This window comes from Haplochromis burtoni, unplaced genomic scaffold (assembly GCF_018398535.1).
Source record: "Haplochromis burtoni strain Fernald_Lab_line unplaced genomic scaffold, NCSU_Asbu1 Contig_261, whole genome shotgun sequence".
Taxonomy (NCBI): domain Eukaryota; kingdom Metazoa; phylum Chordata; class Actinopteri; order Cichliformes; family Cichlidae; genus Haplochromis; species Haplochromis burtoni.
The window spans coordinates 123,190-135,580 of NW_024582622.1; the positions used below are offsets into that span (position 1 = coordinate 123,190).

General features: G+C 46.2%; 1 protein-coding gene across 5 annotated transcripts in view; it reads right to left on the reverse strand.

Moving 5' to 3' along the window:
* Positions 1 to 12,391, reverse strand: part of LOC102298368 (calponin-3) — a 26,011-nt gene that overhangs the window by 10,415 nt on the left and 3,205 nt on the right. The window contains exons 2-4 of one of the 5 annotated variants that reach the window (XM_005939314.3): positions 11,935 to 12,080; positions 10,869 to 10,991; positions 9,652 to 9,941 (exon numbers count right to left, since the gene is read on the reverse strand). In XM_005939314.3, the coding sequence (XP_005939376.1) occupies positions 9,711 to 9,941; positions 10,869 to 10,991; positions 11,935 to 12,080 (500 nt within the window). In that variant the 3' untranslated portion in view covers positions 9,652 to 9,710. Of the gene's footprint in view, positions 1 to 1,712; positions 2,879 to 6,984; positions 8,874 to 8,897; positions 9,271 to 9,651; positions 9,942 to 10,868; positions 10,992 to 11,934; positions 12,081 to 12,391 lie in introns of those variants that run through there. The other 4 variants (XM_014339080.2, XM_005939315.3, XM_042227450.1 and 1 more) reach the window with 4 other exon arrangements.

The window sequence follows — 12,391 nt, forward strand, 5'->3', positions numbered from 1 at the left end:
AGGAAGAAACCTCCAGGCAGAACCAGGCTCAGGGAGGGGCGGGGCCATCTGCTGCGACCGGTTGGGGTGAGAGAAGGAAGACAGGATAAAGACATGCTGTGGAAGAGAGACAGAGGTTAATAACAGATATGATTCAATGCAGAGAGGTCTGTTAACACATAGTGAGTGAGAAAGGTGACTGGAAAGGAAAAACTCAATGCATCATGGGAATCCCCCGGCAGCCTACGTCTATTGCAGCATAACTAAGGGAGGATTCAGGGTCACCTGGTCCAGCCCTAACTATATGCTTTAGCAAAAAGGAAAGTTTTGAAGCTAATCTTGAAAGTAGAGATAGTGTCTGTCTCCTGAATCCAAACTGGAAGCTGGTTCCACAGAAGAGGGGCCTGAAAACTGAAGGCTCTGCCTCCCATTCTACTTTTAAATACTCTAGGAACAACAAGTAGGCCTGCAGAGCAAGAGCGAAGTGCTCTAATAGGGTGATATGGTACTACAAGGTCATTAAGATAAGATGGGGCCTGATTATTTAAGACCTTGTATGTGAGGAGCAGGATTTTGAATTCTGGATTTAACAGGAAGCCAAAACAGGAGAAATCTGCTCTCAGATGCCAACAGACTTAATAAACTAATCCGTAAGGCCAGTAATGTTGTGGGGATGGAGCTTGACACCCTCAAGGTGATGTCGGAGAGGCGGATGCTGTCCAAGATAAAGACTATGTTGGATAACACCTCCCACCCACTCCATGACATGCTGGTCAGTCACAGGAGCACGTTCAGTGAGAGACTGAGATTACCAAAAAGCACCACTGAACGACACAGGAAGTCTTTCCTGCCTGTGGCCATCTCCCTGTACAACGCATCCACTTAACACACTGTTTGCTGCTACAGCTACACATGTTTCTTTTCCAACTATTTATTTATGAGTGAAGTATGTATGTGTATATATGTATATATTGTACTATTCTTATTCTTAGTTAGTGTATTGTCTGTCTTGTCTTAATGTTGGTTTAAAATGGAGCACTGTAACAAAAAATAATTTCCCCCAGGGATTAATAAAGTATTCTGATTCTGATTCTTTCTAGTCCCTGTCAGGACTCTTGCTGCAGCATTTTGGATCAGCTGAAGGCTTTTCAGGGAGTTTTTAGGACATCCTGATAATAATGAATTACAGTCGTCCAGCCTGGAAGTAATAAATGCATGAACTAGTTTTTCAGCGTCACTCTGAGACAGGATATTTCTAACTTTAGAGATGTTGCGCAAATGGAAGAACGCAGTCTTACATATTTGTTTAATATGTGCGTTGAAGGACATGTCCTGGTCAAAAATGACTCCAAGGTTCCTCACAGCGTTACTGGAGGCCAAGGTAATGCCATCCAGAGTAAGAATCTGGTTAGATACCATATTTCTAAGATTTTCAGGGCCGAGTACAATAACCTCAGTTTTATCTGAATTAAGAAGCAGAAAGTTAGCGGCCATCCAGGTCTTTATGTCTTTAAGACATTCCTGCAGTTTAACTAATTGGTGTGTGTTATCTGGCTTCATGGACAGATAACCACACACAAACACACACACCCACAAAAACCCAAAACCACACACACACACACAAACACACACACACACACACACACACACACACACACACTTTTTAAGAATAAGTAAAACATGAACAAGCCAATAAGAATAAAGAAATAAAAATATCACAGTTCTGCAGATACCTCGTTTTATCCGACCACCAGTCCAGCCTCCTCTCCCAGTTCCTGATAAAAGCCACAAGAAAACCAGTCAAACAGACTCCGTCTGATTCTGACCAGGATTCCCCACCGTTGACAGTTTGGTTTTTTCTGTCATCAGTACCAAACAGCATGTATTTGGAAACACGACCAGTGAAACCAGTGCACGTATGTACTCTGAACTGGTTCCACAGTGGAACTGACGTTTCAAACCTTGCAGGGCTTCAAACTCCTCAGATTGTGTCACAGCTTTAGTTTCAGGCACAGCTGCTTCAAGGCTGTCAGTCACTACTGTCTCACATTTTTACTGAACAAAGAGTAAAGCAGCACGGAGGAACTCCAGTTTGAGTAACCAGACCAGTCTGACTCATCACACCAACACACTGCAGTGTTAAACGATCATGTTAGGATTTCACAGCTCTGCTCACAGCACTTCCCTCCAGCAGCCTGAGGAAACATGCAACAATGTGTCCATCGTGTGAAACATGTTGGTCAAATGGGTTTCAAAGATTATCTTTGAAACCCAACAAACCGAACACGTTCCAGTCACAGACACTGCAGCTCATGTTCCCCATCAAATACATCAGGTTTGTTTTTTTCAAAACACACTGGAATCTGTCTCCACATGATGATATCAAACAGCAGGTTTCAGTCCAGCACTCGTGCTGAGCACACAACAGGAAACAACGTTACACTGTAATAGAAAACCAGTGAAATAAATGGTACAATACTGGAAACTGTCGAATGCTCGCTTTAGTTTTATGACCAGCGTAAAATTCTTTGGTCACAATGAAGAAAATTGTACTTTTATGTAACTGGCTGCTCCATTCTGCATGCAGAACTGCTGGGGCAACAGACTGAACCAGAGTCTGATACTCATATAATCAAACTATTATTCTGGTATTTCAGCACAAAAGCAACAAAGAAACCTCACTGCAACTGTTGACAAGTCTGTAAAACATTCCTGCCATATTCATCAATGTCATCCTTATGGATAGAGCTGGGTGTCATCTGCACTTCAGTGAGAACACGTGCTATACTTGCTAATGACACTGCCTAAGAGAAGCATGTATGATGTAGACAGAACCCTGTGGAACTCCATAATAACCTTTACTAGTTACATTAACAATTTGCAGGCTGTTAGATACGATTCAAACCCTGCAGCACCAGTGCAACACACACACACACACACACACACACACACACACACACACACACACACACACACACACACACTTTAAGCACCACTATTACAATAAATACAATGAACAAGCCAATAAGAATAAAGAAATAAAAATATCACAGTTCTGCAGATACCTCGTTTTATCCGACCACCAGTCCAGCCTCCTCTCCCAGTTCCTGATAAAAGCCACAAGAAAACCAGTCAAACAGACTCCGTCTGATTCTGACCAGGATTCCCCACCGTTGACAGTTTGGTTTTTTCTGTCATCAGTACCAAACAGCATGTATTTGGAAACACGACCAGTGAAACCAGTGCACGTATGTACTCTGAACTGGTTCCACAGTGGAACTGACGTTTCAAACCTTGCAGGGCTTCAAACTCCTCAGATTGTGTCACAGCTTTAGTTTCAGGCACAGCTGCTTCAAGGCTGTCAGTCACTACTGTCTCACATTTTTACTGAACAAAGAGTAAAGCAGCACGGAGGAACTCCAGTTTGAGTAACCAGACCAGTCTGACTCATCACACCAACACACTGCAGTGTTAAACGATCATGTTAGGATTTCACAGCTCTGCTCACAGCACTTCCCTCCAGCAGCCTGAGGAAACATGCAACAATGTGTCCATCGTGTGAAACATGTTGGTCAAATGGGTTTCAAAGATTATCTTTGAAACCCAACAAACCGAACACGTTCCAGTCACAGACACTGCAGCTCATGTTCCCCATCAAATACATCAGGTTTGTTTTTTTCAAAACACACTGGAATCTGTCTCCACATGATGATATCAAACAGCAGGTTTCAGTCCAGCACTCGTGCTGAGCACACAACAGGAAACAACGTTACACTGTAATAGAAAACCAGTGAAATAAATGGTACAATACTGGAAACTGTCGAATGCTCGCTTTAGTTTTATGACCAGCGTAAAATTCTTTGGTCACAATGAAGAAAATTGTACTTTTATGTAACTGGCTGCTCCATTCTGCATGCAGAACTGCTGGGGCAACAGACTGAACCAGAGTCTGATACTCATATAATCAAACTATTATTCTGGTATTTCAGCACAAAAGCAACAAAGAAACCTCACTGCAACTGTTGACAAGTCTGTAAAACATTCCTGCCATATTCATCAATGTCATCCTTATGGATAGAGCTGGGTGTCATCTGCACTTCAGTGAGAACACGTGCTATACTTGCTAATGACACTGCCTAAGAGAAGCATGTATGATGTAGACAGAACCCTGTGGAACTCCATAATAACCTTTACTAGTTACATTAACAATTTGCAGGCTGTTAGATACGATTCAAACCCTGCAGCACCGGTGCAACATTGGCTACTGTACTAATGCTGCATGTAAAGACCAACAGGGGGCTCTAAGCTAGTGTACTCCTGAGCCCAGCTAAACAGGACAGGTTAGGCCATCTGATATAAAAACCTCGATAAAATCAAACATATCGTAATAAATAAGATTTCCATAGCGGATCAATCAAAGCCCAGGCTAACAATGACACTCAGGAGATGTACTCGACATGAATTATGCAGCACGTCTACCCAACAGACCGGAATAACACGATCTGCCAACTGAGCCGAGTGAAAAGTAGTGGGCGGACGGCTGGATCGAGGCATTGAAGAATCTCAGGAATGCGATGTATGCTGACAGGATAAGAGCGTGGACTCCTGATCGCACGTTATGCAATGGAAGCCATTTGCTGCTCTGCTTTTGTTGACACAAGGGAACAAAAGTCATATTTACATGTTCAGAAGGAACATGGCTTCACACCAACGTGACTCAAAATCCAGAACTTTGGTAGGGAATCATATCCAGTTCTTACATCAACACCATTATCAGAGCACACGGCAATATGACAGCATCCTAAAAACCTGTTTAAAATGGGTGCTCTCCCATTTTAAACAGGTTTTTAGGATGTGCTGCCGTCGGACGCCCGGCCTGCCGTCGGACGCCCGGCCTGCCGTCGGACGCCCGGCCTGCCGTAGGACGCCCGGCCTGCCGTAGGACATGCTTCATTCTCCTGTCTCTGATCAAGGCTTTATCTGTGCTTCAACTTTCAGATGGAGTGTTACTTTCAAGCAGTGCACGATGCTGCTTTCAGAGTAATCATGATGTAGTGCAGTGGTTCCCAAAGTGGCGGGCAGAGCCATTGCAGGGGGGGCGCAGTATGATTTTTATAAGAAAACACTGCTAGTATAATGGACACAAACGCAAAGCAGAGGTTGAAGCATCGTCAAAGATGCTTCCAAGCCAAAGACTAGAAGAGCAGCTGTCGTGCCGACAGGAGTTTCCCCTGCGTGGGGAGCAGCGCTGGGCTCTCCAAATCACGGACAAACAGGATCCCACATTCTTGATTTTTAGTTCACAAACACTTCTTATAACAACTAACTACTCCTGAAACTTTGGAGATGTTAGCACTTTGTACAGTTACAGGAGGATAAAAGTAATTATCGGGCAAAATGTCCTTCGTTTGTTAAAATAGTCCCGTCCAACACCACGTGAGAACAATAAATATATAATTTTCTGTTGTAACCCTCAAACTGAATGGTATGGAGGCCTGTTTCCACCACTAAAAAAAAAAAAAGTATCCACATAACTCCAAATTTCGAGTTAGGTGGATACTTTTTTAGGTGGATTCACTTCTACGTGAATGGCGTCATTTCCTTGTTACCCAGAAGCTGAAGCCCTCAGCTACAAATGCTACAGCTAAGCTACCAGGATTACAGTCATGAATGCACAAATTGCTGATTATTTTCAGCTTGGCTTCACAAATGATGAAATCCTTGTGTTATTAGCTGAATTATTAGCGTTACTATCAGCAACCGACCCGGTTTTGAGTGCGCGTTCCACGTGGATTACTGATTGACAGAGCAAATGACTCGAAATTTGGAGTTATGGATACTTCTTTTGTTGTTGTTGGCTTCCACAGAATGGCAATGTAACGACACTCACCATTTACAAAACTAAAACATCACTACTTCCCCGTCTAACTCTCTATAATGCAGTAAACTGGATCCCGTGTCCAGCCACTGACGCAGGATTAACACATTGTGTCGGTGATACCGACCTTGGCACAAACACGGATCCTGCCACAGTTTGTTCCCCGCTTCAAATCATGGACACACTGTATCCCACAGTTTGAGGTTTTTAAACCCACTTTGCACACAGAGACATTTTTGGAAAAATGTATTGACAGTGATGTTGAATATTCTTGTAAAATTAAGGAGGGCCTAGCAAAAAAGGTTTGGGAACCACTGACGGCATCAGGACCTTCCACGTGTTTTTCATGCGAGCACACAAAGGAACCGTGGTGGTTCCTCTCAGCATGTCATCAAAAAGGAAACGGTAACACACAGAAAGCCTCCCCTCCATTCATGTCTATATGAACCACACATAGAAAAGTGTGTGAGCCAACAAACTCACATAGCTTCAGATATGACGTTCCCTCTGTACAAACACACTGTGTAAAGTACACTAGTTTTTCCCCGTTTCCACTGTGATGATGGAAAACCCTTTAAATATTTAGACATTTTTGGGCTCTGGGAAATTTTTACTAATATAAAACCTGCACAGATTCCTGACCTGATCTGTTTCACAGATGCTTCTTTGATACTGCCAATGCTAACGTCAGCACACGCCTGGATGAACGGGAGGGCAGTCGGGCTGAGTGCATTCGTCCCATTGCTGTGTTGTGATCCAGGTAATCATTTACTATCCTTCACAGGAAGCAAATCCTGGAAGTTCACCTGGAACGTTCGGGCGCAGCACCGGTGGCCTTGTATTGGCTGCAGCTCTGTATTAGGATGGAATTGACCATTTAAGTAGGTCGTAATGTGGCAGTTGTTGGTCACACTGATATGACAAAGAGAAACAGGCTCTAGGAGGAGGATGTGCGACAGCTAAAAGCTGTGCACACACACTTGTTGCTGATACGTCACTACAGTGCAGGACTTGTGTGACTGGACTGTATCCACACTGCTGGTTCGGTATGCTGACGGACACTCTGGCACATTTATTTGTGCCTCCCATTTTTGAGTTACTGACCAACAGACGCTTCTTCCTCTCACCTTAAACCGGTTGCTTCATGTTCACTCTGTGTTTCTTTGTTTCATGGTGAAGAGCAACAGAAGCTGATTGATGCATTTCCTTTGCTGAAGCTCTGATACTGAGGTTTGTGCTGAGCAGTGACAGCTGTGTACCAGGTAATATCCCAGGAGGCGTTTTTCTTACACTGAAGGTTAACACACAAAATCAGAAAGCTGTCCACCGTCCAAACAGAAGTTGATGCTCGCCGAGTGTCAGACAGACGTGAGACTAGCTGCAGTGTACAAGTCTACGGTTTCTATGGCTGCTGTTGTATGTCCTGTGTTTTGGCACAGCACAGAGCCATGTGACTCGGTTACAGTCTGTACCATGAATGTGACTCAAACAGCATTAGCAGCTAACCAACAGTCAAAGCTAACCAGCAGCTGCTTTCATAATGTCCATCATCAGAAACAGTCTGATGGAGCTTCACATGCTCACCTGCATCTCCAGATGCTGAGCTTAAGTTCTGAGGAGACTGATTTAGGTCACAAGGACTAATTGTTTGTTCATGTTAAGACTGACACACATAGGTTGTGTGCTTGTAGGGAAGCGTCTGCAGTGACATCACCAGAGAGCCTAAAGTTCATCCTCTGATGAAACCTGGGAAGAGAACTCTGAAACTGGCACGCTGGCTTTGCCACATCGCGTTTTTATCAGCTGTAGACGGGAAACACGGATGGAACTTCCAGGTGGGAAAAAGTGTCTTCAATCTGCAGCCAGATGACTGTGGTGATCGAAATATTGATTAAAATAAGCTCATGGGAAAACGTTTCTCTTGCAGTCTGTGAGCATCTTCCTTCTTTGTTTTTGGGCTCTGTCACTGACTTTGGGTCGTACTGAATAAAAAAATAGGTCTGCTTTATAAATCTGTGTCATTCTGTGTTCCAGAAGCACATACTTTGGCTGCATGGGGAACATCTACCTTTGGTTCCGCGTGTCATTCGTTCTTAAAATCTCAGACTGCTGACAGGACAGAAGACGAGGCCAAAGGCAAACAAACGTCCTGGCACACGAACAGCCAAAAACACTAACTCGTCCACACACACGCAGACTGGCAGCGTGCCCACCAACTTCTCATGCTTACACAAAAGATGTGTTTTCAAATCAACGCTCTCGAAAGTCCTTTACTTCATTTTGGCGGACTTTCAAATCCCAAGTTTGCAGAAGTCCCTCCATGCAGCGAGTCATGCGTGGCGTGGGTAATGTAAATCTCACGGGGCATCGTGAACACGCAGTAACAGATGGAGGCATTGTGAGGAGCAGACAGAAGAAACGCGAACTTCGTGGAGAGTGCGCGTTTGTACGTGTTTCTGATGGCGTCATCCTTTAGCCATCCCTCACAGACTGTCCACGGAGACCGAGAGCAAAGACACGACGCGTTTGCCGTGAAACTAACAGATGGTTTGGTTCCTCTGAATATTTGCCACAACACTGACTGCTGTTCTAAGTCTGCTCCTAAAATCTGAGGCAACATGGAAGCATCAGTGTGTCCGGGCTCCTCCCAGCTGCTCCACAGATCCCGTTTAGCTTCTCGTCATCAAACATCTTCATCACAACATCTTCATCACAACATCTCATCAGAAGTTCAACAAACTGTTTCAAACGCTTTAAGGCGTAAAAGCAGCGCTTGGCACCGAGGCGGCTGCGGTCACAGTAGCGCTCCCCGCGTCTTTCTTCGTGCTGGACACGAAGGGAAAAGTTCCCGAGCGCCGGGAACAAGTTCGGGAACGTTCGGCGCGTTCAGACAAACAAGAGGACCGAACCTTTGTTTAAACTCTCGTGTTCGGCCCACAGCGAGACACACCGACAGGCCCGTGGGCTTCTAGCATCCACACAAAAAGTCTGAAAGCGAAGGAAACGTGAGACAAAGTAAAGACGCGACCGAAGCACTTACTTTGCTCTTGACTTCAGCAGACAGGCCGTAGGCTGGTCCCTTATTAAAGTGAGTCATCGTGGCGCTTTTGTAACCCACGGGATTACTCGCAAAGTCCGCGGAGTCGTCTGTGGAAAAAACGGATTCTCAGCGACTGTTTCGGCCCGACGGGAGCTCAAGCAGTGCGCGAGGCGAGAGCACGGTCAGCCCCCCGCCTCCTGTCCCCTCCCCTCAGTATGGGCTGCATCCTGAAAGCCCTGGATGAGTACAACTTCCACACATGACCAAAACTTTCCACACCGGGATCGTTTTTAGGAATCCTGTTCAGCTCAGCTTTGGTCTGCAGGCTGGCTGAAAACGAAAAGCTGGTGCAGCTTTAACCAAGTCCCACAGCACCCGAGAAACACACAGATCTCACCCGCTCCTTTCCCCGCCGTGCCGTGGAAGCAGAGGCTGCGCGTGGGCTTACTAACAGGCCTCGCTGCGTTCAGCTTCATGAGACACACGCGTGTGTACTGTCAGGGAAAACATGCTAACCCACGTGCACTGTGGTGATCCTGGAATGTGCGGGTGGACATGGTGTCCATCTTTCTCCTCTCATGCAGGGACTCGTGCTCGGTGTGGGCTCCACAGCCATCACACGTGATGCCACGTCGGACAGATAACGATCAACCTCCCCAGTGATGCGCAGGTGCAGCAGTTTCACCTTCACTGCATTGTTTTCTGAGTAGTTTAATAGTAGTGAGAGTAAATAATGGGACAAACAACTCAACAATACAGACACAACATTTATTCATCACACAGCAGGAATGAGTCCGTGTGGATCGGACACTTTCACACCATTCTTCCCAGGAAAATGGATTTGGGGTATTTGTCCCTCAGAGACGACCACTGTACAAAGAAGTAGTCGGATACAGGATACAGGATCTTCCCAGTGAGTGACAACGTCTGGACACGGCAAATACTCTCAGCGTAAACTATCAGGACTTTCTTTATTCCCAGAATTCCAAGGAGGAGTCCTGCTACACACAGGGGAATGCAGGTCCCCGGGCCGTTACACAGCACCTGAAAACACAGACAGGGGGGGCGAGCACACATCCGTGGAAAGAGGTTATTCTGTACATCTGTTACAAAACTGTGTGTCATGTGACAAAGACTGGCTCAAAGGCCATTCTGGATCGGTTCATGTGCACTCCCTGTCATCACAGGACGACTCGGACATGCAGCGCAGCAGCCTCTGTTCTCACACAGCGACCTCCCCTCCTCAGGTCCTTCAGTAGAAACTGTGAGAGTCAAAGAGGGAAACCCTGACACGTCCGGTGCATGTTGGGGTTTGGAGCTTACCGAACATATTTAAGGCCAAACCCGGCTGAGCTGAACCGTCTCAAACCACAAATGCATCAGAATGTTTCAAACAGATACGCGTTTGACTCACCGAGGACTGCGTTCAGTGAGACAAAGGGAGGGGGCTGAGTAAGTACGAGGCCTCAGCACTGAAGGAGGCTGGTGGAGTTTACAGGAAAGCTGCCGTGGAGTCTGGAGAAGTAATCATACAGCTCCTCTGCATGCACAGAGCCCCACTCTGCAGTCAGCTTACACCCACACCTCTCAGAGCCGTCTGTTTCCCTGCACAAACCTTACAGCAGCAGGGCTGCAGCGATAAGTTGATCAGAAAATGATCCTTTGCTTCAACGCTTCGTTTAGCGCTCGGCGCCGTCGCCACGTAAGCGCCAGCGTTTCAGCTGCGACTAAAACAGACCTGAAACAGCCAGCGTTTGAACAGAAGCAGTTTTTCAGCAGAAACAAATGTTTTTGTAAAGCGAAACCAGTGAGAAGCCGTTTTCTCTCCATTTACTGTCGCTCATTAACAACACAACAGTATTTGTGACTCAAATATAACGGATGGAATATTCCGTTGGTAACATGCCTTCAGCTGCAGCGTGCTAACCACCGCTGTGTGAGCCACTGTTCACTACAGTCTGCTCCACTCACCATGTCCGGTCTGAGCCTGAACACCAGAGGCAGGGAATAGCGCAGGGCATCGAGAGTGCTGACGACAGACGAGCTCCAGGACTGGTGCACCTCGCGGCTCCGTGGGATCCGACAGATGGTGAACTGAGGAACAAACACGTGTGCGTCACATTCGTCTGAATTTGACATTAGATGTTTAAATGGATTCACTGAGCTGTAAGCTGACAGGGACTGAAGACAAACAGAAACCAACCACACGCCTGGACCTGTGAGACACACGAGGACGTGCTTCTGTAGGGATGATCTGATATCCTCGTGTTGGTGTTGTTCCCAGACCATCATGAAAATGTTGTTCCAGGTTCAGCATTGCAAGTGACCAATCACATTGTTGTGACGTTATTCTTTTGCACGCCAAGCCATTCGTGCATTTCTGAAATTCCAATGTTGCGAGGACAATATCAGTTCTGCTCAGCGTTTATTAAAGGGTCAGGGTCTGTTGATCGGCGGACAGAGGCGGTTTCTCGCAGCTTAACTACAGTTTTTTGTTTTACGCCGGTTTTTCCCAAAGTCGCAAAAGTATGACGTCACAACATTCTGATTGGTCACTTGCAATGTTGATCCTGGAACAACATTTTCATGATGATCTGGGAACAACACCAACACGAGGATATCAGATCGTGCGCTTCTGTAGACAGCTTAAACCACACAGTAACAGGATTACTTCAGAAACGCTGGTGGCCAACAGGCCAAACTTTACTTTCTGTTTTGCTGATGTGCTCTTTGCCTGGCAGTGGAGTACTGTCACAGTGTGATACTTTCCTGAAGGACAGGAAATAAGTAACTCTTCCAGTGTGTGAGCCTGCTGTGTCAGGACTCTCCTGCCTATGATGATGCAGTCCTGTGGGAGCAGCAAGTCCTCTGCAGAGTCCAGCGGTGGCACGCTTTGCTGTATCTGAACCTCTGCACTGTGCTTGGGTGCAGCTGCTGGGCCATGGAGACCACAGAGCTCAGTGAGCTCTCGCTGTGCATCACCACACTGCTGTCATCAGTAACACTGAGTTAAAACCAAAAGCTCCATCATGCGTACCTGTGAGTCCGACTGTTGTTTGAGGCTTTCAAACGTGCAAATTTTCTCCTCGCTCATCCTGTCTGTGTCTGCGAGGACATAGTGTCGAGGTGTGTAGGCTGCAGACATGCACTGCAGCAGGTGCAGGACCTCTGTGGTATGACCACCTACAAATCAGAAAGAAGCACAGCAGCAGTTACAAGGTTAGCCACGACCTGGAGGACACTGAACTACACGCTCATCTTTAGATGGACACTTAATAAAGACAGACATTCAATTTGATTTAGAAAGTATGTTTCATCCCAGCATGAGTTCAAACAGGTCAGTGCGTGCTGGGCGTGAAGCGGCAGCGAGGACACACCACAGGACATCACTGACAGTGTTGGACGTGCACGTGGCCAGAAACAGCCAGGAGTCTGCTCAGCATCTAGGACCAACAGCTCTATAAAGCATCATTATCACTTTGAACTTCACATCA